A 27816-nucleotide genomic window follows, 5' to 3' on the forward strand; every position below is an offset into this window, starting at 1 on the left:
ATAAATCAATAAATAGAATCAAATCCAAGGATAGACCCATAGACATTGTGTCAATTGATTTTCTCCATGGGTGCCTATGAAATTCCATGGGGGAAAAGATGGTCTTTCTAGGACAAGAGTTAGAGCAATTGGCTATTTGTATTTTTTAAAAGTATCGCTCCTTCATACCATACAAAAAATTAATTCCAGATTGATGAGACCTAAATGTGATAGGTGAAACTATACAGCTTCTAAGAGGAAACATAGAATTTCTTTATGACCCTGGGAGAGGGCATAGATTTCTTCAAAAGTATTCAAAAAATACTTAATAAATAAAAAGTAACACATTACAATTCTTAAAAATTAAATATGTCTGTTCTCCAAATACACCACTGAGAAAATGAAAAAGCAAATTGCAGACCGGGATGAAATATTTGTGTTATGTATATCTGACAAACAACTTGAATATGGAATGCATAAACATGCCTATAAATTTTAAATTAGTAAAAATAAAATAGCCTACAATGTAAAGAAATGTGCAAATGATGTGAAGTGACACTTCTTGAAAGAAATTATCCAAATGGCCAATAAGCTTAGGAAAATGTGCTCAAAATCATTACCCATCAACAAAATGTAAATTAAATCCACAGTGTGATACCACTACACACACAGTAGAATGGCTAAATTAAAAAAAAAAAAAAGACAAAAACTTCTGCAAAAATAGGGCTGTCAAAAATTTTATTTCAGCCATTCTGATAAGTATGTAGTGATAGCTCATTGTGGTTTTAATTTGCATTAATGGCTAATCATGTTGAATACATTTTCATGTACTTATGTGTCATCTGTGTACTTTAGTGAAATATCTCTTTGCCCATGGTCTATGTGGATTGTTTGCTTCATTTACTGTTTAGCTTTGAGAGTTCTTTATGTATTCTAGATATTAGACTTTTGTGGGGTATATGGTTTGCAAATAGTTTTTCTCAGTTGGCAGCTTGTCTTTTCACTCTCTTAACAGGGTCTTCTGCAGGGCAAAAAAATCTTAATTTGAAGTCCAGTTTATCATCTTTAAAAAACTCCTATGGACTATATTTTTGGTGTCAAGTCTAAGAACTCTAGACCTAGACTTATATATCAAAATTTTTGTCCTATTTTTTGCAAACACAGGGCATCTCTTCATCTGTCTTCCTTGATTGCTTTCATCAGTGTTTTGTAGTTTTCAGCACAAAAGTTCTGCATATGTTTTGTTAAATTTACTCCCAAGTATTTGAGGTCTCTTCTGAGTCACTGTAAACTGCATTATATTTTTAATTTAGGTATCCACATGTTCATTACTAGTAGACAGAAATACATGTTATTTTTGTATGTTTGTCTTATATTCTGTGACCTTGCTGAACCCATTTAATAGTTCTAGGAGGGTTTTTTTTTTTTTTTTGGTACATTTTCTGGGATTTTCTAATAGACAATCATGTTATCTCCAAATAGTGGCAGTTTTACTTCTACTTTTCTTGTTTCTTTGATTGTCTTTATATTTCCTGCTTTGTTGCACTGGCTAGAATGTCTAGTACTATGTTGAAGGAAAATGATGAGAGTCGATATTTTTGCCCTGTTCCCAGTCTTAGGGAAACGTACATAGTCTTTTATTAGTAAGCATACAATTGGCTTTTGAGGAGATTCCCCTCTATTCCTATGTTTCTCAGGGTTTCACCACAGTCGACTGTTGAATTTTGGCAAGTGCTTTTTCTGCATAGATTGATATAATTTTCTTTATACCATGTTTTTCTTTATACCATGTTAGATGGATTCCATCAACTGATTTTCAAACATTAATCTTGCATCCTTGAAAAAAAAGCCACTTGTGCGTGGTATATTGTTATTTTTATATAGTGATGAATTCTACTTGCTAATATTTTAAGAAATTTTGTGTCTATATTAATGAGGTATATTTCTCTGTAGTTTTCTCTTTTTTATGATGTTTTAAAGAGTTTGGTGTCAAAGTAATACTAGCTTCATAAAATGAGTGGGGAATTGTTTTCTTCTTTCTATTTTCTGGAAGAAATTGTGTAGAATTCATGTTAATTCTTCTTCAATGGTTGGTATAACTCTTCAGTAACACTGAGCCTGTGGATTTTTTTAAATTAAAAATTCAGTTTCTTCATAGGCATTGTGACTTCAGCTTTCTCTGGCTCCTGCTCTGAGGAGAGACTGCTCCAGGAGGAGCTGCGCCTGGAGCCCCACAGTGAATTTTGGGGACAGGTGGCAGGTGCTTCCAGAGCACTGTGCCACCGCGCAGAAGTAGGTTCCTACATCTGCAGCCTGGGTGGCTGTGATGTTCAGGGAGCTGTCCTGTCTAGTTTCTCCAAACTGAGCTGTCAGTCTTTGCTGCTCCTTCACTTCTCCACCCTTAGCTAACGCCATCAAGAGGACAGGACTTCCCCCAGGCCTCTGCTTATACCACTGTAAGTTATAAAAAATGCTTGAGAAATTGCAGTATGCGGTGAAATCCTCTGCTTCTTGTAGGAGCAAGAATTTAGGAAAATGCTTTATCTGTTGTCCGTTCACTTCTGTTCAGAAAAACAGAGAGAGAAACATCAGAGAAAGTTTGATTAGATGTCTATTCTCTCAGCTACAATGGTCTCTCTGATTCTTGCATATTTTTCTCCATCGTTTCATGTTCTCCCTCTTCAACTCCCTCTGTTTTCCTACTTTTTATGTTTTTTTTCTTCAAATTTTTTCAGCCAGAAAATCTCATTCCTACAGCCGCCTACAGATAATATTCCACTGAGCTGAATTCTCTGGAAGCAGTCAGGGAAACCCCAAACTCACGTGGTATTTGCATCCATAAGATCAACACTGGTGCTGTGAGTAGCATCTCCCCTATTCTTCCTCTTCAGAAAGAGCTGCTGAATCTGACTGCTCTTAATGGGTTTCCCTTGTACAGGCTTCTTCCAGACCCACAGAAACGTGGTCTACACTGCCTTTTGGAAAGAAAAGGGAAAGGAGAGGCTGCAATCTGATGCAGCCAATCAGAGTCACCACTCTTTTACTCACGCATCTGCAAAAGCGGGGTGGATTTGCAGATGCTGCCCCCCGTGGCTGGATCAAAAATTGCTGATTTTATAACCAATTCCTCACACACTTTCTTACTATTGAAGATATATATTTAAAAAAATTATTTTTTATATTGGAGTATAGTTAATTAACAATGTTGTGCTAGTTTCAGGTGTACAGCGAAATGATTCAGTTATACATATATATGTATCTATTCTTTTTCAAATTCTGTTTTCTGATTCAAGTAGTACTTATGTTTGTCAAAGCTTGGAAAGAGTTTACTTAAGTTGATATTGTTTGGGGAGGAATAATTTGCCTTTTAGAAATGGATTCTGCAGTTTTAAAAACTTAGGGCATTAGAAGGAAATAAAACATTTCATTTGTTATTTCCAGTTTCATCAGAATCATGTAGCATGTTTCTCTGCATGTGCAGATGGAATGTATTAGGTCATTTTAATAAATGTGGAAAAGACCCATAATTTATTGTTAGACAACCTATGATCTCAAAATGGAAGATAAAAAGTACCTATTTCTCTGCTGTCATACAGATTATCCTGGTTGTAAATTACCCAATTTAGAGTTCATATTTACTGTCTCACCATGTTACTTTACCATATACCAGGGATTTTAAAAAATCAATAAAAAAGTCTTATCTATCAGATGTGAATTTCTCTAAGAATACTTCCTTAAAACAAAACACTTGGATAGAATACCATCTTATGGCTCTACAGAATTTAAGAATTTCTCACTTATCATACACTTAACACCCTGTATTATAATGATCTGTGAATTGTAGGGACTGGCCTGGCTTCAGGTACCTTGAAAGCATGTACTGTATCACCTTCAAGAACTGAGCTGTCCTGAGTGAAATAAGTCAGAAAGAGAAAAACAAATATCATATATTAACACATATATGCGGAATATAGAATAATGGTACAGATCAACTGGTTTGCAAGGCAGAAATAGAGACAGAGATGTAGAGAACAAACATATGGACACCAAGGGGGGAAAGTGGGGTGGGGGTTGGGGTGAGATGAATTAAGAGATTGGGATTGCCATATATATATTACTAATAAGAAAAAAAAAGTCAAATTGTACACTTTAAATATTTGCAGTTTATTGTATGTCAATTATATCTCAATAAGTTCTTTTTTAAAAAAAGAGAGAACTGAGCTGTCCTATATGCTAGCTACTAGCTACTTATTTTAAAATTAATTAGAACTAAATAGAATTAAATTTTAGTTTTTTAGTCATACTAGCCACATTTCAAATACTCGATAACTACAATAGGCTAGTGGCTATTGGACAATGCAGTTATAGAACATGTCCATCACCTCCGAAAGTTCTGTTTGACCATGTTGCTCTAGAATGTAAGGTCTATGAAAACAAGGAATTTTGTCATTTCATATTACAATTAAAGCCCCAGGTATGTTATATGCACTAAATAAATATTTTTATATTGTTCATCACCATGTTCCCAGAAACTATTGAATGCCTGGTAAATAGTGGATTTTCAAATATTTGTTGAATGAGAAATAAATATGTGTATTTGCATCTGCAAAAGTTTGAACTCAACATATGCCAAAGACCAGTTTAAATGCATCCTTGCATGAATGTAAACAATCAAGGATTGGCTGTAGCTATTTAGAAATGCCACTTTTTGAAAACTGAGTTAGCGTCCTTGTTCTATCATAATAAATCATCACAAATTTGAGGCCAAAGACGCCCCAAATGATCTCTGCTTCCTTGTGTAGCCCCTCCACACTGTATCCGGGCTGGCTCCATTACTCACTGTAATAAACAGATGCATCAGAAGTTAATATTGTGGCAGTTGTGAGATTAAACGTGAAGACCCCTTGGCAGCTTACACTTTTGTAATTTTGGAAGCCCTGAGGCACCAGGTAAGATACACAGCTTCACTGAGAAACCATGAAGAGAAACCATGTGCCGGGGCCATGGTCACTCCTGCGAATGCCTGGAATGAAAGGTGAGCCCAGCCCTCATGGGTTCCAGCTGAGCCCCGTCTTCCAGGCAATCCCACTAATGTCCAGACATGTGAGTGAGCAATTTGAGGGCTTCCAGTGCAGCTGAGCCCCCAGGCATCTCATGGAACTGAGGCATCATGTGAACATAAAATGGTAGCTGTTTTAAGCTGCTGAGCTTTGGGGTGGTTCTTTATGCTGCAAAACACTATGGCTCTGAAGTCCTGTGAAAAGAGTCTTGTTGAGGACTTGTGAGAAATTAGGAAGAATAAAATGTGCTTCTCCTCTCTCTGATTTCTGATTGTCTCTAATAGCTGGGCCTGGAACCTCTGCCTACTTCAACAAACTTCACTTCACGGATGGCCCTAGTGCCCCTGCCCTGGCACAGAGGATGAGCTGGCAACGCTCAGGTGTGATGAGAGCCGTGGGCCCCGCAGCACAGAAGCAGGTGGCTGGTGGTTCACATCGGGGCCCTACAGTCAACAGGGAGACGTCAGCTTTTCTTCTTCATTGTGATTTTTATATTTCATTCATTCTTCTCGTTCTGTGTGGCAAAACTCTGAAAAAAATGAGAGGCTATTTAAAGGGCGTGTCTATATGTCTATAAATAATCAAATTTAACAGATTATTTTCAATTTTAGCTCAATTTGAAAACCCAAAGAGACTGAGAATTTGGTCAATATTTCCTTAGTTACACACGACTTTCATAAAGATATAAATATTTCTTGCAGAGACTCTCCAGATTTACATTTCCCTCACGTTTATAACAACACAGTTTCCAAATTATGTGCCACTGTAGACAGGAATTAATTACATGTGTGGAAAGAGCTTTATCCCCACTCCTCCTAAGGCCAGCAGGGGGCCCAGGGAACTTGGGTTCATGGGCCAGTTTCAAGCAGCACTCTACACTGAAGTGCTGTATACATACAATCAGTATCTATGTGTTCTATGGTATGAAAAACGCCATGAAGCACTGTATCGGAGCAACGCACAGAGAGCCATACTTCATCCTTGCTTGTTTTCTCTGCCTTTTGTTTGTACCAACTCAGAGTTAGCTAAACCACAGGATCACCACTGACAATATAAGAAATTTCTTCCCTTCAGCTTTTTTTTTTTTTTAATTTTTTTAAATTTTTTTGGGGGTACACCAGGTTCAATCATCTGTTTTTTTTTTTTTTGACATGTGAAAGGGTATTTTTTTTGGGGGGGTACACCAGGTTCAATCATCTGTTTTTATACACATATCCCCGTATTCCCTCCCTTCCTTGACTCCCCCCACCTCGAGTCCCCCCCACCCTCCCCGCCCCAGTCCTCTAAGGCATCTTCCATCCTCGAGTTGGGCTCCCTTTGTTATACAACAACTTCCCACTGACTATTTTACAATTGGTAGTATATATATGTCTGTGCTACTCTCTCGCTTCATCTCAGTTTCCCCTTCACCCCCCGCCCCCTCCCATACCTCGAGTTCTCCAGTCCATTCTCTGTATCTACATCCTTGTTCTTGTCACTGAGTTCATCAGTACCATTTTTAGATTCCATATATGTGAGTTAGCATACAATATTTGTCTTTCTCTTTCTGACTTACTTCACTCTGTATGACAGACTGTAGTTCTGTCCACCTCATGACATATAGCTCCATCTCATCCCTTTTTATAGCTGAGTAATATTCCATTGTATATATATGCCACATCTTCTGTATCCATTCATTTGTTGATGGGCATTTAGGTTGCTTCCATGTCCTGCCTATTGTAAATAGTGCTGCAATAAACATGATGGTACAAGTTTCTTTTGGGATTATGGTTTTCCTTGGGTATATGCCCAGGAGTGGGATTACTGGATCATATGGTAGTTCTATTTGTAGTTTTTTAAGGAACCTCCAAATTGTTTTCCATAGTGGCTGTACCAACTTACAGTCCCACCAACAGTGTAGGAGAGTTCCCTTTTCTCCACATCCTCTCCAACATTTGTTGTTTCCAGATTTTGTGATGATGGCCATTCTGATCAGTGTGAGGTGATACCTCATTGTGGCTTTGACTTGCATTTCTCTGATGATTAGTGATGTTGAGCATCTTTTCATGTGTTTGTTGGCCATCTGTATGTCTTCTTTGGAGAAATGTCTATTTAGGTCTTCTGCCCATTTGTGGATTGGGTTATTTGCTTTTTTGGTATTAAGGTGCATGAGCTGCTTGTAAATTTTGGAGGTTAATCCTTTGTCCGTTGCTTCATAGGCAACCATTTTTTCCCATTCTGAGGGTTTCCTTTTAGTCTTGTTTATGGTTTCTTTCACTGTGCAAAAGCTTTTACGTTTCATGAGGTCCCATTTGTTTATTCTTGATTTTATTTCCATGATTCTAGGAGGTGGGTCCAAAAGGATCTTGCTTTGATGGATGTCATAGAGTGTTCTGCCTATGTTTTCCTCTAGGAGTTTTATAGTGTCTGGCCTTACATGTAGGTCTTTAATCCATTTGGAGTTTATTTTTGTGTATGGTGTTAGGAAGTGTTCTACTTTCATTCTTTTACATGTTGCTGTCCAGTTTTCCCAGCACCACTTATTGAAGAGGCTGTCTTTTTTCCATTGTATACTCGTGCCTCCTTTGTCAAAGATAAGGTGCCCATATGTGTTTGGGCTTACTTCTGAGTTCTCTATTCTATTCCATTGATCTTCCTTTCTATTTTTGTGCCAATACCATACTGTCTTGATCACTATGGCCTTGTAGTATAGTTTGAAGTCAGGAAGCCTGATTCCACCAACTCCATTTTTCCTTCTCAAGATTGCTCTGGCTATTCGGGGTCTTTTGCGTTTCCATACAAATCGTAAGATTTCTTGCTCTAGTTCTGTGAAAAATGCCATTGGTAATTTGATGGGGCTTGCATTGAATCTGTAAATTGCTTTGGGTAGTACAGACATTTTCACGATGTTGATTCTTCCAATCCAGGAACATGGTATGTCTCTCCATCTGTTTGTGTCGTCTTTGATTTCTTTCATCAATGCCTTAAAGTTTTCTGCATACAGATATTTTGCCTCCTTAGGCAGGTTTATTCCTAGGTATTTTATTCTTTTGGTTGCAATGGTGAATGGGAGAGTTTCCTTCATTTCTCTTTCTGCTCTTCCGTTGTTCGTGTATAGGAATGCAAGAGATTTCTGTGCATTAATTTTGTATCCTGCTACTTTACTAAACTCATCAATTAGTGCTAGCAGTTTTCTGGTAGAGTTTTTAGGGTTTTCTATATATAATATCATGTCATCTGCAAAGAGTGACAATTTTACTTCTCCTTTTCCAATTTGTATTCCTTTGATTTCTTTTTCTTCTCCGATTGCTGTGGCTAAAACTTCCAAAACTATGTTGAATAATAGTGGTGAGAGTGGACACCCTTGTCTTGTTCCTGTTCTTAGAGGGAATTCTTCCAGTTTTTCCCCATTGAGAATGATGTTGGCTTTTGGTTTCTCATATATGGCTTTTATTATGTTGAGGTAATTTCCTTCTATGCCCATTTTCTGGAGAGTTTTTATCATAAATGGATGTTGAACTTTGTCAAAAGCTTTTTCTGTATCTATTGAAATGATCATATGGTTTTTATCCTTCAAGTTGTTGATATGATGTATCACATTGATTGATTTGCATATATTGAAGAATCCTTGCATCCCAGGGATAAACCCCACTTGATCATGGTGGATGATTTTTTTAATGTGCTGTTGGAGTCTGTTAGCTAGTATTTTGTTGAGGATTTTTGCATCTATATTCATCAGTGATATTGGTCTGTAGTTTTCTTTTTTTGTGACATCTTTGCCTGGTTTTGGTATCAGGGTGATGGTGGCCTCGTAGAATGAGTTTGGGAGTGCTCCGCCTTCTGCAATATTTTGGAAGAGTTTGAGAAGGATAGGTGTTAACTCTTCTAGAAATGTTTGATAGAATTCGCCTGTGAACCCATCTGGTCCTGGGCTTTTGTGTGTTGGGAGATCACTGCCTCAATTTCCATACTTGTGATTGGTCTGTTCATGGTTTCTATTTCTTCCTGGTTCAGTCTTGGAAGATTGTATTTTTCTAAGAATGTATCCATTTCTTCCAGGTTATCCAATTGATGGGCATATAGTTGCTTGTAGTAGTCTCTCATGATCTTTTGTATTTCTGAGGTGTCCATTGTTACTTCTCCTTTTTCATTTCTAATTCTGTTGATTTGCATCTTCTCCCTTTCTTTCTTGATGAGTCTGGCTAATGGTTTATCAATTTTGTTAATCTTCTCAAAGAACCAGCTTTTAGTTTTATTTATTTTTCTTATGGTTTCTTTCCTTTCTTTTTCATTTATTTCTGCTCTGATCTTTATGATTTCTTTCCTTCTGCTCACTTTGGGGTTTCTTTGTTCTTCTTTCTCTACTTGTTTGAGGTGTAAGGTTAGGTTGTTTATTCGATCATTTTCTTGTTTCTTGCGGTAGGACTGTATTGCTATAAACTTCCCTCTTAGAACTGCTTTTGCTGCGTCCCATAGGTTTTGGGTTGTTGTGTTTTCATTGTCATTTGTTTCTAGATATTTTTTGATTTCCTCTTTGATTTCTGTAGTGATTCCTTGGTTGTTTAGGAGTGAATTGTTTAGCCTCCATGTGTTTGTATTTTTTGCAGGTTTTTTCCTGTAATTGATATCTAGTCTCATGGCGTTGTGGTCTGAGAAGATGCTTGATATGATTTCAATTTTCTTGAATTTGCCGAGGTTTGATTTGTGACCCAAGATGTGATCTATCCTGGAAAATGTTCCGTGTGCACTTGAGAAGAAAGTGTAGTCTGTCGTTTTTGGATGGAATGTCCTATAAATATCAATGAAGTCGAGATGGTCTAATGTGTCATTTAAAGCTTGTGTGTCTTTATTTATTTTCTGTTTGGATGATCTGTCCATTGATGTAAGTGGGGTGTTCAAGTCTCCCACTATTATTGTGTTACTGTCGATGTCCCCTTTTATAGCTGTTAGCATTTGTCTTATGTATTGAGGTCCTCCTATGTTGGGGGCATAGATATTTACCACTGTGATATGTTCTTCTTGAATGGATCCCTTGATCATTATGTAGTGCCCTTCCTTGTCTCTTTTAATAGTCTTTACTTTCAAGTCTAATTTGTCTGATATGAGTATTGCTACTCCAGCTTTCTTTTGACTTCCATTTGCCTGGAATATCTTTTTCCATCCCTTTACTTTCAGTCTCTATGTATCCCTTGGTCTGAAGTGGGTTTCTTGTAGGCAGCATATAGAAGGGTCTTGTTTTTGTATCCATTCAGCCAGTCTGTGTCTTTTGGTTGGAGCATTTAATCCATTTACATTTAAAGTGATTATTGACATGTGTGTTCCGATTACCATTTTCTTAATTGATTTGGGTTTGTATTTGTAGGTGTTTTCCTTTTCTTGTGTTTCCTACTTAGAGAAGTTCCTTTAGCACTTGTTGTAAGGCTGGTTTGGTGGTGCTGAATTCTCTTAACTTTTGCTTGTCTGGAAAGCTTTTGATTTCTCCCTCAAATCTGAATGAGATTCTTGCTGGGTAGAGTATTCTTGGCTGTAGGTTTCTCTCTTTCAGGACTTTCAGTATATCCTGCCATTCCCTTCTGGCCTGCAGAGTTTCTGTAGAAAGGTCAGCTGTTATCCTGATGGGTTTTCCCTTATATGTTGTTTGTTGCTTTTCTCTTGCTGCTTTTAATATTTTTTCTTTGTGTTTAATTGTCATTAGTTTGATTAATATGTGTCTTGGTGTATTTCTCCTTGGGTTTATTCTGTATTGGACTCTCTGTGCTTCTTGGACTTGGTTAATTATTTCCTTTCCCATGTTGGGGAAGTTTTCCACTATAACCTCTTCAAATATTTTCTCAGACCCTTTCTTGTTTTCTTCTTCTTCTGGGATGCCTATAATTCGAATGTTGGTACGTTTAAGGTTATCACTGAGGTCTCTGAGGCTGTCTTCTATTCTTTTCATTCTTTTTTCTTTTTCCTGCTCTGTGGCAGTTATTTCCCCCATTCTATCTTCCAACTCACTTATTTGTTCTTCTGCCTCAGTCATTCTGCTGGTTACAGCATCTAGAGTATTTTTAATTTCAGTTATTTTGTTATCCATTGCTGTTTGTTTTTCTGAGTTCTTATGAACTGTTTCTTGTACTTTCTCTATTTTGTTATTGAGATTTTGTATCATTTTTACTATCATTACTCTGAATTCTTTTTCAGGCATTTTTCCTATTTCCTCCTCATTTATTTGGTCTTGTGGGTTTTTTTCCTGCTCCTTTACCTGCATGGTGTTTCTTTGTTTCCTCATGGTTGTCCAAATTTTTGGGGTTGCTTGTCTTGGTGATAGAGGTGTTTATAGAAGACTGTCCAAGCCTCAGACTAATGTCCATGTATTGGATTAAACGAATATTAAGTCTAGGAAACACATACATGTATAAGACACACAATTACTGAATCCATTAGGACATAAGGCTCTAGAAAGACCTGACAGAACCCCAGTGTGCTATCAGATATTCAAAGAGAAACCCAACAGAATTTGACAACTGAAACAGAACAAATCAGAGACAAAAGCAAAAGCAAACAAACAAACAAATAACACCTTACACATATAAACATCAATCCAGGGAGATTTTGTAAGCTAGGATCAAATATAGAAAAGAGCTAGAGTACCACCAGAGAGAATGGAGATTCTCAGAATGTAATTAGACAACTGTACTAAGAACTAAGATAAAGACAAAAGCCTAATATTAAATACCAAGGCAGTGCGTCATCTGGAGAATAGAGCAAGGACTCTGAGCATACCAATAGTGTTGCTTATAAGTATGTTAAGATAAAATAAACTTAAAAAGGCTGGAAGAAAGGGGAACAGAAGAGTGTAATGTGGTTGGAAATATGCAAATAAAGAGAAAGGAATAGAAATGTATAAAAGATAGGGATGAAAGGAAAGTATGAGAGATATGTTGTCCGTACTACCAAAAACTTAGCTAGATATAGAAGTATATAAAAAGGCAAAAAAAAAATCATTAAAAAATTATGTTTTAAAACTTGTAGATCCCTTAGGGCTAAGATCGTATTTAAGAAATCAAAAAAAAAAAAAAAAAAAAAAAAGAGAGAGAGAGAAAGAAAAAAAAAAAAATCCAGAACTGATCCCAGAATGGACCAATTCAATTGCTATTGATACTGCTATTTCTGTTTCCTTAGCGTCTCAGCTGTAAGTGTCCTTCTCCTTGCCTTGGGTTTTTTTTGCGTTATTCTGTGACCAGCATAGGTTCCTTTATTGTTCGTCTGTAAGTGTCGGTGTGTGGGGAGGGAGAGGGTACAATAGTGGCTCCTTCTCCTGGGAGTGAGTGAGCAGTGGCGCACTGTTGTTTCAGTCAGGCTTGGAGGTGCCTGTTGCAGAGGGCGCTGGTGGCTCAGGCGTACACAGAAAGTCTTAGAGTTGGGCCTCTCTTGGGGTTTTTTTCTTTTTGATGCTGTTGTTGTTGTTTTTTTTTTCTCTCGGCAGCCTCCCTGCTGCTGGCGTTGCAAGGGGTTTTAATCTAGCCCCGCCCGAGTGCCTGAGGGTGCTTGTTATCCCTGAGCGCTTTTGGTGGCCTGCAGGGCATCTTTCCACTGCCTGTTGCAGAGGCGCCGAAAGAGAGGGAGAGGCTACTCGCGCGGCTCCTCCCCCCCGCCCGTGAGCCTGCAGTCTCCAGCCGCCATCATGGCCGGGCAGCTCTCAGGGACGGGCACTCCTCTCCGCGGACCTCCTCCCTCCTGTCCTCTCGGTCCGTCACCCTACCGGCAACAATGTTTCTCACCCTGAATCAGCTCTCTGGTTCCCACGCTCCCGCTCCTGGACCCTCCGTTCAGCCGCGGATCGATGTCTCGGTCCGGGAACGCTGAGCTGCGCTGTGGACCCTCCATATGTTTCTCACTCCCTCCCGTCTGCCACAGCTCCGCCGCTTCACCCTCTTTGAGCCGTCGTAGATGCCTCCCTACCGGCTATGTCGGGCTCCCCGCAGCCCTTTCTGGTGTCCGAGGCCGTCTGCTGGTGTTCAGCTGGTTCTCTGTGGGAATGACTGCGTCCTTCCGTGCATTCCCAATGCATCTGTGGAGAGGGATGCACTCCACGTCTCTCTACTTTGCTGCCATCTTTTCTCCTCTCCCTTCAGCTTTATGTCAATAATGGTGGAGACAATTTGGGAAGATGACACACAGTTATTCTTTTGCGTTGTTTTCTTCCACCAACACTAGTGTACAGCAACTACAGGGGCTCCTCACTCAGTCCTGGGCTCTACACACCCAGCTCTACTCACACTCGCATAGCAAAATGGATTCAACTATTCTTAATCTGACAGTCAAATAGCTTCATTACTGCTTTGTGAATGAACTTCGAAAAAAAAATCTTTTTTTTTACGTGTATGTCTCTTAAATGCTCCCAGTCTGAGGAATTTGTATGCGATTCAATATTGTTTTTATAATATGTATTATTTTTTCCTAAACATAATTTAATGGTAGTATAGTAAGTCCCCTTCACACACACAAGTTCCGTTCTGAGTGCACGTTAATAAGTCCAATTTGTTCGTAAGTCCAACAAAGTTAGCCTAGGTACCCAACTAACACAATCGGCTACATAGTACTGTACTGTAATAGGTTTATAATACTTTTCACACAGCTAATACATAAAAAACAAACACAAAAAATAAAGAAAACATTTTTAATTTTATAGCACAGTACCTTGAAAAAGTACAGTATTACAGTACAACAGCTGGCATACGGGGCTGGCATCGAGTGACCAGGCAAGAAGAGTTACTGCCTGGAGGAGGGAGAGGAGGCGGGAGATGGTAGAGTTGAAGGATCATCAGCAATAGGAGATGGAGGGCAGGCTGCAATTTCACTCACGCCTGACGTTGATGGTACAGGTTCCGGTTCCTTGCTGGATTCAATTCTATCCCCCCTCTTGAAAAAGTGATCCAGTGATGTTGGGGTGGTAGCTCTTTTTTTCTCATCATGCATGACACAGTATTACTGGATTGCATTCTGAATGGCTGTTGCAACCTTTGTGTATGGTTCTATGTTCGGGTCCTGCGCCTCAAAAAATAACAGTGCCTCCTCAAATAAAATCCCCTTGCCATTTCCTGTGTCGTAAATCTCTTCGGTTCTTCAGTTCCTTCTTCCTCTTGTTGCTCCACTCTCTCATTTTCACCTTTGTTTGCATCATTATTGCTTCGTGCTTCTTAATAGTTCCAGCTACATCATCGCTGCCTTTACACTTGCTTCTGGACAGTGTGGGCTTGAAATAAAGATACTGTACTAGTGTATTCTATACAGCACTGTACAGTAAAGTACACAAAAGCACAACTACTTGTAAAGGATGCACGCACATGACAACGTACCCCAGGCATGTGAACTAACTTGCGTGATTGAACATAAGAACACACGTTAGCATTTTTGAAAGTTCAAAACTTGAAGGTTAGTATGTAGGGGACTTACTTTAATAAGATATTTAAAAGCATAAATCTATATGAGGGAAAGAGAGAGAGGGGAAGAGAGAAAGAAAGAGAGAGAGAGAATGCTAACATAATTCAGGAGACTGAACAGAAGCTGGAAAACTAGTTACTAATGTAGATGTTGGGAGAAAATGGAAACTCAACCTATTAGATGAAGAGGCCCAGAAGCAAGTTAATTCATGTTGACAAATCCCAGAAAGGCTCCAGAATTAGAGGCCTCTAGAGTACCCATGGGGTATTAAACTGGTGGGTTATTTGCAAAGTGAGCATATGACCAGATATTTGATCAGCCTCATAGACCTGGAAATTAGAAAGTAAGAAAACTCAGATCCTAGAGTTCAGTTACTTATTCAGCATCACAATCACAGTATAAACTGGGCAAAAGACCAAATTTAGAAGTGAACTTCCCCTATCAATGCTCCTTTCAGATATCACAAGTGATTTTTAAAAATGCAAATAGCCACATACTACAGAAACGAAATACAGATGTTCATGTTGGAGAAAAGTTGAACTAAAGCAAAACCAAAATCCCCAATGAGTTAAATGAGGCAGAATAGATTGTTCTGGTATGAAAATGTAGATTTCCATGCCAGGTGTGTGAGAAGAATGTATATCCTTGTGTTGCACTTGTGCATGTGAAGAAATAGCATAAAAGGACCAGCTCCTAGGATGCAGCAACAACCTGGGGTAAGTATTACCCTAGTTTATCCAGATTAGGTAAGTTTGAGTAACTATCTAGTTCACTTGGAACCATGACAAAAGAGGAGGCTAGGGATATGACCCAATGACATGGCCAATACACTAGTGAGAGTAGAGGTTAGTGACGTTTAACAACGGTCCAGTTAGTTGAGGGAGCTACAGTGACTGGAATGCCTGTTTACCTGTTTCCATTTCCCCGTGATTATTGAAAACACTGTAATTCACTGAATTGGCCTTTTCCACTCCACACATGGCTCTTCATCAACAGTGGTACCAGAGCAGCAGCAGGCACAGGTTAGGTACAGGCTGCAGGGACCTGAAAGGCACTGTGTGGAGGCACAGAGGTATGTGGCTGAGTCCTCAGGCTGGGATCCTTTGATGAACATGTAGCTATAACCCTCCTTAGTATTCAGAGTGACTCTTACTTATCCTTCCTCCTTTTCATCCCCATTTAAAGTCATTACAAACAGGTCCTTGGGGCTTTTTGCAGGTTCCTATCTGTACCAGTGTAAAGCATAAAAAGAGCTGGAAGGGAAACTGCAGGTGAAATTGGTGCTCTCTCCTTCCTGAAGATGTAGCGAGGGAGGACTCTGTTCCACAGTCAAGAGGCTGCTCACTCTTGTTCAGAAAGACAGGGTCAGACATAGGAACTGATCTCTCTACACAGTGTTCGTTGTCTTCACACATCCCCGAATAGAACCTCGAGGTGGCTGACTACATCCTCCTCCCTCCCCATCACCATCCCAGACTGTTCAGAATGTCTTCAGCAGCCCCTGGACTTACGGCCAAGATGAAGCCACAGGGTTGGCAATGAGGCTGGCAAAGTTTTCCTCTCCATTTGTCCTGCCCAAATATCTTCAGTAGAGGAATGTTCTGCAGCCTAGATCTGTGCAACATTCTGCTTCAGAAAACAGGATTCTGCATCTGGTTGCCCAACTAGTCAGAGACAAGAGCTCATATATGTCCTAGAAACACACTGACCATTTCTGCCCTAGAATCAGTGTCCTGTGGTTCAAAAGCAGGGATTAAACACTGCTTTCTTGAGACCAACTTCACAAACATTGAGGACATCCCCTATGAGTCCACAACAAAAAGAGAACTGACAACCTTCCAGAAGTGGGCTACCTAATTGTGGACTGCAATTATTCAACTTGAGAGAGATTGGGATGGCAATGGTAGCAGGAAAAATACTTTGGTTAGGAATTTTTTAATAAAATTTCAATACAATTTTTAAAACTTTCAAATCCTCAAATTATAAATGTGCACAAATATCATGTGCTATATTATCTTTTTCTTTATGTACATTATTCTAGTACAAAAGTCACACAGTAGAGACATTATTACTCTCAACTTACAAACAAGAAAACTAAAGCTCAAAGAGATTGGGTAATTAACTCGAGGTCAAATATAAGGTAAGTGGCATAATAGAATTAGATCATATATCTATCTGGCTTTGGAGTCTATGGTGTTTGGAAACTGCCATGCCACCTACGTTTGTGATGCTCAGTAAATGCTTTAGATATTAGAGAAGATATGTTCTAAAAATAACGGGAGCCTATTTTGTGGTTATTCTTCTTAATAGCCAAAAAACAGGAACAACCCAATGTCCAGCAGCTGGTGAACAGATAAAGAAAACATAGTGTATGCATCAGTTAATTAATAATCAGCAATAAAAAGGAGTAAAATACTAATATCTGCTACAATATAAATGAATCTCAAAAGGACTATGTTAAGGAAAGGAAGCCAGCACAAGAGAACACATACTGAATGATTCCATTTATATGAAATGTTTAGAAAAGGAATCTATAGAGATACAGGGTAGATCAGTGATTGCCTGGGGTCAGGAGTGGAAATAGGAATTAACTGTAATTGGGCACAAAGAATCTTTTTGTGGTGATAAAAATGTTTAAAATTGAATTATCATAATAGTTTCATAATTCAGCTAATTTACCAAACGTCACTGAATTGTAAATTCAGAATGGATGAATTTTATGAACTGTCAATTATTCCTCAATAAAGTTGTTTAAAATTAATAAATTACGTCCTATCTTGCCTGTGTCACAGTCCAAGAATAATGTTAGTTTGATTCAACATGCACATATTTGTTTCAATGGTGATTTTGTGCCCAGAATTTCCTTGGATCTCTGAAAAGTATAAAAGCAACATTCTCTGTTGCCTGTGAGCTCAAAATATAGTTGGAAAAATAGATATGTTCAGGGAAAATTATTTTAGTACAAGATAGCATTAATTAAAGTTGTTCAGAATCTAAATTTACTTCTGGGAAATCGGTAGTGTAAATTGACTACATAAACTTCTTTCCAGTGAACAATTAAAATAAAGGAAACAGAATGGGGTAGGTGCTAAAATCAGGGAACATACTCAAACTTAAATTGGAAGGCATCCCAATGGCTAAACTCTGACTTTCCTTCCCAAGAAAAGAGATGCATCTATGGGTTAATAAAGGGAATCCTAAAAAGCTTCATTAATGTCTCCTAATTTAGAAGTGTAAAGGCTAGTGTTAGGGATGGGCTGCTAGACTAGCTACGAGTCAAGTTCCCTTTTTTTCTTCAAATCACAGCAATCAGACTACTTGACGATAGGAGAGTGAAGGCATCACCATACCATTCAGAAAGACCACTTGCTGTGGAGCTTGTTTCTGATGAGAATCCTAATCACTTGATAAGTTTACTCACATATGGGAGGGTCTATGTCCACAGCAAGAAGTGTATACCTCCAACAGCAGGGAGCATTCTTTCAACTAATAGCATGGAATCTTGCAATCTAAAGCCATCACAATTATCTGAAATAGAGACCAAGCCAACTGATCACTAGATAAATTAAATACATATTGCCTGAAGTGACTTGCAGGGTAGAAATCCTAATCTCTTATTTTAGTGTTTGAATAGCATGGACTCTGGAAATAATTTTATATTTTGTACATTTATTCAGTGCGTGCGCGCACACACACACGTTATTGAACCAAATGGGGTTCTTTTGCTCATGAGCAGTAAAGCCAATCTACTTCACTAGGTTGTGGTGAAGGAAACTGCAGGCTTTGTTGCAGAGCACCAAGCAAGGCATCTAGGTAGGCAGTGCTCAAAAGGCCAAAAGATGGCTTTCAGGAAAAGGTGTTAAAATACAGGGTGAGGGAGGGAGGTTGTCAGGTGAGTGATCAGCTCATGGATATTCTTCTGATTGGTTGGTGGTGAGATAACTGGGAGTCAACATCATCAACCTTCCATTTCCAACAGGTCTGAGGTCTACATGCTTGTGGGCATCATACACCTAACTTCTTCCACCTGGAGAGGGTTTCGTATCTGCAAAACAGCTCAAGGAACATGGTTTAGAAAATTATCTATAGCCGTTGGGGAGGAAAAAAATGTCCTTTTTGGCTTTGTTTAATGATGAAACAATTATTATTTGTCTTGCTTGACTGTTTTCCTTTCCTTCTGCATTTTCTTAAAGCCTAGGAGGCTAACGTTTTTCTACACAGGAGAAGCAAGCAGAGGATATGCAGGTTTGGGGTGGGGGCATTTGTTTCAGGAACAACCTATAGGGTCCTGCTCATTTATATATATATATATATAGCCTCCAGTGTGCTAAGTATGGTTCAGGTTTGGAGGATGCAGTAGTGAAGAGAATATAAAAGGCCTACATTTCAGTAGGAGGAGAAAAAATTAAATTAATGGATTTTTTTTAAAAACATAATTTTAAAGAATGATAAACACTATAAAGACAAAACTGTTGTGAAATAGTTACTCCTGGGGAGAGGAAAGGTTCTGCTCTAAATAGGGTATGGAGGGAAGGCTCCACTCTGATACTTACTCTGCAACACCAGGCAAGGTATTAAACCTCTCTCACGTTCAGTTTCCTTTTCTGTAAATAGCCAGTATCTTTCTGCTGGGCACTGGGCTGAGCACTGGCTTTCATCATCTCATTCACTTCTCAAAGGAACCCTATTTGGTAGATACAATCAATATCCACGTTGCAGATATGAAGAAACTGAAGCATAAAAATTATTGTCATTTTCCCAAGAGCACTCAACTAATGATCTAGAAATATAACGCAAGTCTTCAGCCTCACTCACTTTGCTACACTGCTTCCCTAAAGCTGAATGGACCCAACCTTGGAAGAGTTCCAGTAAAAATTGGGTGAGAACATACATGCAAAACACCTAACACAATACATTCTCTAGTTGAGGCACAGGCAATGTGCAAAATCTTAAGGGGCTGGGAGAGAGAATCTGAAATTGCAAAGGAATCAATCCACAAGATAAAGTTCAATATTTTTCTGAGGTATATGCAGCAGTTTGCCTGGCAGATTTCGTGTGTTATCATAAGCTCCATGGTCTATCATATTCTTATTGGTAATGGGAAATCAGTTTGTTAGGGTGTTATATTGAGAGATTGGGTGGCATATTATAATACAGAATGAGTATACCAATTTGCTACAATTGTTTATTTTTTCCCATTATCGATTCTTGCCCCCACTTCTCAGAATAGTTCTGTACTACAAGAGAGGAGAAAGCAGTAGACACAATTTCACTTACCATAGAAGAAATTCCCACCTTGTGCAACAATTCCAAGTTTTCTTTTCAAGGTAGCCTATTACTCTCCAGCCCAAATCATCCCATGTATTGTGTTTGTCATTTGAAGCCAATCACTTTCACATCTGGCAGGAGAAAGATGAAAAACCAGTCAGTTCTCCTGAATCCTCTCTCTCATGATTTCCGCATTGGGAAACATACTGATTCATCAATGGCAGCTCCTATTGTGCCTAGGCTTCCACACAATTTAATCCATGATCACTGGATGGGAGCAGGGAGGTCAGTGTAAGCCTCACAAAATATTTGAGCAGGACACCCCGTGGCAGTGCTTCAGCTTTCATTCCTGATTCATGCAGTGTGCTAGAGCCTGATTCCCAAGGAAGGAAAATACTAGAATACACAAAGGCGTGACATTCGAGTGAAGACATGAAGGAAGGTGCACCATGTAGATATTTAGGGGGGTAGCATCACAGTAGAGACGGCAAAGGAAAGGCACACATTTCTTGATATAGAAATATGCTTAGAGTGTTTGAAGAATAAAATCTCATCTTTCCCTGTAGCGCCTTATTCTTCCCACCACAGTACTGCCTAAGAAACTTGCTAAAGCATTCAGCGCTCTTAACTGGTTAGTGGATAATTTCCTCATCTACTGATTCTGGGTCAATTTGTATCTAGGTTTGGCATCTTCTTTCCTAATTCTGTTTAGGTTCCAGTTTAAACCAGTGATGTCACCACCCCTGAGACATCTAGCCACCCTGTTCTGGGGCCAAGTGCTTCTCCATAGTCCAAACCTTGCTCTAAAGGAGCTCCCTAAGATGTTACACTCTGGCTGGCAACAAAAGTTAGAGATCTTCTTCACAGCTAGGAAAGGTATGTCTCATTTCCTAAAGATTAAAAAAATGGGAAAAATAAAATCTACCGTATAGGGTTTGTGATATTTAAATTAGACAATGAAACTGAAATGCATACCACAGTGCCTGATATATAGTGCTCTCAATAAATACCAGCTTTCTTGTTTCTAGTAAAGTCTGCCTTTCCTTCAATATTCAAGTCTGTGACCTGTTATTTCTTTTTCTTTTCTCCACATTGTTCAATGATTAAGTAAATTAGGACATTTACTTAATCACTTATTTTCCTGAGACAGTATTTTTCCCTGTCCTCTTGGGTCATATTCCTCTAGCCACACTGATTCACTCAGGATGCTGAAAGGACACAGATGGAACACTCAGATGAGGTTTTATTTTCCTTTCCCTGATGAATAATAATATTAAGAGTTTTCTGTATCTTTATGAGCTATGGGATATCAATATTTCTGAAGTGGATCTCCAAGATTTTGCCATTCTTATTAACTATTTTCTTTTCATGTTGATTTACATGAGCTTTTAATATATATTGCATTTGAGTCCTTTTTCAGAAATATACATTGCAAATATATGAGGGTGAGTCAAAAATTATCCACACTTTGGCTGTAGAATTTATAGACGTTTTAATATAACCGGAGTGCAGATAATTTTGGACTCACCCTCGTAGTTTACCAGTCTGTGCCATGACTTTCCCCCCATTAGCAGTGATTTTTAACAAAGACAACTTTAAAATATACTTTCATGTTCATAAGAAGCCAGTTTGAAAGTTTTATTTGTTTTTTTTTTTTAACACTTTAAAAATGCTTTCCCTTGGTGACTTCTATTTCTTCTGATGCGAAATCAGGCATCATTCTTAACGATATTTCCCAGAAACAATATATCAATTCTCCCTGGGTATTGGCAAGGTTATTTCCACTGAAATAGACTCTTGGATTTGCTTTCAATGCCTTGCAAACTTCTGCCAAAACCACAGTGGTGGACTTGCAGAACTCCTTATTCATCTTCACGGCATTCTACATAAGGAGTTTGTTTTATAGAAAGTCAAGTATAGCAGTGAGTGAAGGTGCTAGCCACGAGCAAGGAGGATGTGGAATGGGTAATGGAAAAGGTAGTTATAAATACCAGCTACAATCATGTGGGCATTTGCAGATACAAGAACTTTACTAATTATGACAATTTCTTTTTCATTTTAATAAGAATATGTTTATGTATATATTGACCATTTTTAAATCCTCTCCCCCACTTGCCTGCTTGCAGTGACATACGATGTACAAATATAAGTTAATCTTATATCTTATTGTATCTCAGTAGTTAAGATGCAGGATTCAATGGGACAGTGTGAGTTAGGTATAAGAGGAAAGAACAGCACCCCAAAATGGATAAATGAACTTGATATGCTCTTTTCAGGAGAGGGTTAGCTTGGTTTGGGTTGAATGGGGAATAATTGCATCATATTAGCAGGAAGCATAGTTTTGCTGTTATCTTTATTTGAACATTGTGTTGTTAAAAGAGGTATAGATGGATGAGTTGATAAAGAGGGTACTGTAGTAGCTTTGTAGCGTCTCAACTATCTGGAAATCTATGACCCAGAATTTGCTTCCCTGTACTGTTCTGGGTTAGGGTTGGCCACAAAAAAGATTTGTGCAAGATTTAGAAGGCAGTTGTCATGAAGTAGCCATATTTTTTATGCTGTGCTGGTTCATGCAGGGCTCCAGGCACTGTGGCAACTCACATGTGGCTGCTGATCTGATAGATCATCTTATTATTGACTCACAACTCCTCCACCTCCCACCAGATCGCCTCCTCATCTTTTCTTTCTCTTGGACCAAGTATTCATGTAGCGTGATGGCAAATGACACCCACTTCTCCTAAAGGTCACCCACTACTGTGAGACTGAAGGAGGTGAGAGACAAAGAAGTTTTAGTGTATCTGTGGGTTCCAGTTTCCTCATGGGTTTTACTATGTGCTTACATGTCAGTTTGTCCATGCTTTTGTCCACGTCCAACTTTCCTTCTGAAGTGATACTCTAGTTGACTAACAGTGAATTCAGGCTCAACACCAGATGCAAGGTAAAGCTTTGTATAGATTCTTCCACCAGCTCTAGCAAATTGCCTGAGTTCTAATCCTTATGATGAGTCTCTCATGCCATATCACTGGAGGTTGTGTTTCTCTAATTGCACCCTAACTGACACAAAGCCTAAGAGGAAAGTACTAAGGAAATGATTTTCATGACCATTCCAGATAACTCAGGTTTGTGAAGTGTCTTTAGGTGAAACTGCCACTTTAAATTATTATGGAGCAAGTTTTCAAATTTAGACAACTTTATATATGCTCTGTATGATTGATTTAAAGTAAAAAATTCAAGACTGAGAATATATTAGCAGAAAGTTACTCTGGACACCTGCTCCCAAGTGACATAGAAGGAGCCTTTATTTAGAATTAAATCTTCTGATCCTGACCACAGACTAAGCAACCACAGGACTACCATTTCTGGTCTGGGGTCTGCAGGTGTGCATTTCATCTTGGGTCTTACAGCAGGGGCCTCTCTCCTATTGAGCTCTGGGGTTTTTGTTCAAGTTTTTCTATTACTTCAAGCACTGTGAGTTCCCAGAGAACACAGAAGTACTTTGCAGCATCTTCTGGCTGTAAGGCTGAAATTGTGATGCTGATGGATTTATCTTCTTGCTGGAATTTTACAGAGTAGTGGCCAGCATTCTTTGCACTTCGGCCAGAAGAACCCTGGCGAATAAGGAAAGTCATCTCTCCACTGGGAAGCTGCTTATACCAAAAAACAAAGTACATAGTCAAACTTGTCTCATACCGACAGTTCAGGGTGACTGCCTGCCCCACCTGACAGGATGTCTCTAGCTTGACCTGAGTAACTTTCTGAGCCACTCCAGATCCTGTGGGAAAAAAATCAGAAAACAGAGCTGAAGTAGTGAACAAAATAATGTAGGAATTAGACTACTTTAGGACCCAACTGCAAACCAAATTGAAATTATAAGATGCTTGCTTTTCTCCAATCCTCTTTTCCTCCCCAAGTCCATGTGAAGTCCATTTGCCTGTGTGCAGTCCTTTCACCCTGAACATAAGTACCATGTTTGGAACCATCCTTACCAGAGAAGATGAAGGCCAGGAACACCCAGAGCAGGCTGGAGAGCGGCATGTGGCATGGATTCCCCTGTACAAATGTGTTGAGTTCTGCCTCAAGCTGAGAACTCAGTGTCTTTGAGGGCCTGGCAGCACATATACATGCCTGGGTTCCTTTGTGACTCCCCGAAACAGGAAGTAGGGTTTGTCATGTTCACAGACCATGTGGTCTGTGCAAAGATGGGAAAAGAAGTCTGGCTCACCACAGACCTTTACTTTGTCTACTTTTCTTTCCTTGGTAATTAAGTTAGGCAGATCCTGAACAGGGGTGTGGAAAAAGCAATTAGTATTAAAGGTTTGAGCTGAGGGGAAGTGATGATTAAACAAGTTAACATACATTGATAATTATTCAGTAAAATAATTTTGCCAGCTTATTTAAAATAAAATTTAGGACAGGCTATGAACCCTTCTTGTTCTTACTGGTCATTCATTTAGCCCAACAGTCCCCAACCTTTTTGGCACCAGGGACTGGTTTCATGGAAGACAATGTTTCAACAGACCAGGGCAGGGGATGGTTTGGGGATGATTCAAGAGTGTTACATTTATTGTGCACTTTCTATTTCTATTATTACATCAGCTCCATCTCAGATCATCAGGCATTAGATCTCAGGGTTTGAGGACACCTGATTTAGCCCATACTTAACTTTTCTCCATTTGGAATTGGTGACTCTTTTTTTAAAAATTCACAGATTATCAGCTCTCTTGGTAAAAGGCAATATTATCCAAAATAATTAATGTATATCCCCCCCTTTTTTTTTTTTACCAGATTCTAGGGCTCTATTTAGATTTTTCAACAAATAAAGTTACTTCAGCATGAAATAAAAAAATCAGTCCTTTGAATTTTCAAAATCTATTCAGCTTTTTATGTTTTCAAGAAATTATAACAGGAATAAAATATTATTCTTTTGAAAACTGACATTGATCTTATTTATTAGACTTAGGAATTTCAGGATATTCAGTCCTGCTGCCTATACAAGTAGAATTGTATTTATTAGATCATGTGTTCTAGAATTGTCCTGATGTCACATTTTCTGTCCCATTGGTCCAAAGTGTTCAGTTTCCCTTGTTAGTGACTCATTATTTTTCTCTTTGTAAAATAAAGTCAAGATAACCATCCCAGATTTTTCTGTGACACAATGCTATAATGCACTCCTACAAAACGTGTTATCTACAGGCTGTAAACACTTAGTTCATGTCAATGTCACAGAAGTTAGTGACTCAAGTTGTATAAACCCTTACATGTTCTTGTGGAATGTAGCTGTCAATCTTCCATTTGGTTTCATTGTTTTAATGGATGAATTAAGATAAAAGGACCAAAGGCAAATAGACAACTAGAAAAGAAAGTACAGACAAGGTCTCTAAAACAGTGCCAGTCCTTTGACTTTAAGGTTAAAATAACTCATTAATAAGTGATACAGAAAGGAGAATTTATATTTAGTTAAGGCATCTACTCCTGTGTTCCATTTCACCTGTGAATGCTGACAGGCAGCTGGTGCCCTGGTTTGCAATTATTTGTAACTAAGCAGAGGACACCATGAATGCCCACAACTGCCTGGGGAGCAGCATAATGGCAGGATTTCCCCCTAGTTGAAATGGTCCTGCTCTAAGTTTCTGACAGTAAAGGTGCAAGGTCCCTCAGCTGCATTACAGCAGCTGCCTCTGAAGTGTAGTTTCTGGCTGAATCAATCTGAATGTGTATGACACCCAGGTTGAGAGATTTGGCCTGTCCTAAACATTGTTCTCCCTTTCCTTGTGATTTAATGAGAAATGATTATATCTGGTGCAGGACAGGCCAAAGCTCAGTATTGAGGGATATGTGGGAAGGAAATTTATTACTTAAAATTTCCAAATTCAGTTAATTAGTCTGTGATGAAATCTGAGGGGCTTATCTGAAACAAATTCATTATGAATCATGCTGTGATTGAAAATATTCATTCATGTTCTGATTGTTCTCTTGCCTCCAATTTCAATTCTAAGCTGAAATATACTCACTGATTCTTGGCTTCCTTACAAAAGCCCAACAAGAAGCCATCTCCGCCTTTCCTTCCTAGTTACCTTCCAGATCATGGGAACTGGCAACTTCACAGCAGCAAATATTGCTCAGACAAATGATAACAAAATAGGCTTCTGACTTCTGTAATCTCTCCAGCTGTGTATTGGAATTCCAAATGGTAAAGGCAGTAAAATCATACTCATTTATGATGTAACTCTGCAGTTAACTTAGAAGTTCTGGGCAGCAAGAATCCATGGGTCCTCTCAATCCACATATTTTGTCATGTCATTGTCATGAGTGTACATATATTGTTTGGTGCAATCCTATAGTTCTTAATTGTCACGAAAGCAAAACTCCTAAAATGCTGTTTAATCCGTGAAATTATTAAAAACTATTAACAGTATAAATGTTTTCCAAAATAAAAATATTTCCTTCTCTTGATATTGAAGGAATGAAGATTCTTTTCCATTTTATCCTGAAATTTCATTTAATGAAGTTTTTTATGTAAAATTATCAAATATCAAGCGTTTTATTTTGGTTTCAGCACCTCATATAGAAACCTCAGTGAGAATAATTGAGTTATTCTATGGTAGATTGTTCTCAGAATCTCCTTGATTCCTTTATAGGAATCCCAAACTCACATATCATATGAGGGCACAGAATCACTACTGAGGTTCCCAGATCTTCCATATTGTGCCTCCCTCTTACATCCTTGATGACTGTTTTCTGATGCTGAACATACATTCCAATCTGGGCACTGTATCTTATTTTAAATTTATATCTTTCATTCCAATAAAACCTACTCTAATCAGATATGTATTCTATTTTGAATGTGTTATTAAACTGTTCAAACACCACCCCCCACCAAAAAAAAAAACAAATCAAAACAAAACAAAACGTTGAGAGCCAGGGGAGTTCATATACTGATATCTTTAAAATTTTTTTTAAACTATAGTCATCATGCTGTATATTGCATCCCCAAGACTAATTTATCTTTCACTGGAAATTTGTACCTGTTGAACAACCTCATCCATTCCCCACCTCCATCCCCACCACCTCTGAAAATCACTGTATCTATGAGTTCTGGTGTGTGTCTGTGTGTGTTTATGTGTGTTCATGAGCCTGTGTTTTAGATCACATGTATAAGTGAATTCATACAGTATTTGGCTTTGTCTGTCTGACTTGTTTCACTTAGCATTATGCCCTCAAGGTTCATCCATGTTGTTGAAATCTTGTGAAAGTGTTTCTTTCTGTTTTACCACATTTGCTTTATCCATTCATCTGTCAATGGACACCTGAGTTGCTTCCATGTCGTGAGTATTGTAGATAAGCTGCAGTGAATATGGGGTACAGATATCTTTTTGAGACAGCGATTTCATTTCTTTCAGATAAATACCAAGAAGTAGAGAATCTGGATCATATAGTAGTTCTAGTTTTAATTTTTTGAGGAACCTCCATATGATTTGCCTTAGATGCTGCACCAATTTACATTCCCACCAACAGTGCATAGGGTTCTCTTTTTTTCATTCTTGCCAACATTTTTTTATTTCTTGTCAACATTTTTTTATTTCTTGTCATTTTGATAATAGCCATTCTGACAGATATGAGATGATACCTCATTTTTGTTTTGATTTTCATTTCCTTGATGATTAGTGATGTTGAGTATCTTTTAATTTACCTGTTGGCCATTTGTATGTCTTCTTTAGAAAACTGTTTATTCAGATCCTCTTCCTATTTTTTAATCAGATTGTTTTTTCTATTGATCATATGAGTTCTTTATATATTTTGGATATCAACCCCTTATCAGATATATGATTGGGAAATATTTTCTCCCTTTCCATACATAGGTTTCCTTTTCATTTTGTTGATGGCTTCTTTTGCTGTACACAAACTTCTCAGTTTGATGTAGTCCCACTTACTTATTTTTGCTTTCATTGCCCTTGCTTTTGGTGTCAAATAAAAAAAAGAAAATATTGTCAAGACTGAGGCCAAGAAACTTACACTATATGTTTTCTTCTAAGAATTTTATTGTTTCAGGTCTTATGTTCAAGTCTCTAATCCATCTTGAATTGATTTTTGTGTATGGTGTAAG

General features: G+C 38.4%; 2 gene segments (V, D, J or C); both read right to left on the reverse strand.

The window, feature by feature from the left end:
• The window catches only part of LOC130844891 (T cell receptor delta constant-like), a 475273-nt gene extending 451511 nt beyond the window's left edge, over positions 1–23762 (reverse strand). The window contains 2 exon segments of the C gene segment in view: positions 23198–23484; positions 23699–23762. Coding sequence covers positions 23198–23484; positions 23699–23747 — 336 coding nt within the window.
• The window catches only part of LOC130844884 (T-cell receptor alpha chain constant-like), a 590793-nt gene that overhangs the window by 536978 nt on the left and 25999 nt on the right, over positions 1–27816 (reverse strand).

The sequence above is a fragment of the Hippopotamus amphibius genome, chromosome 2 (genome assembly GCF_030028045.1).
Source record: "Hippopotamus amphibius kiboko isolate mHipAmp2 chromosome 2, mHipAmp2.hap2, whole genome shotgun sequence".
Lineage (NCBI taxonomy): Eukaryota > Metazoa > Chordata > Mammalia > Artiodactyla > Hippopotamidae > Hippopotamus > Hippopotamus amphibius.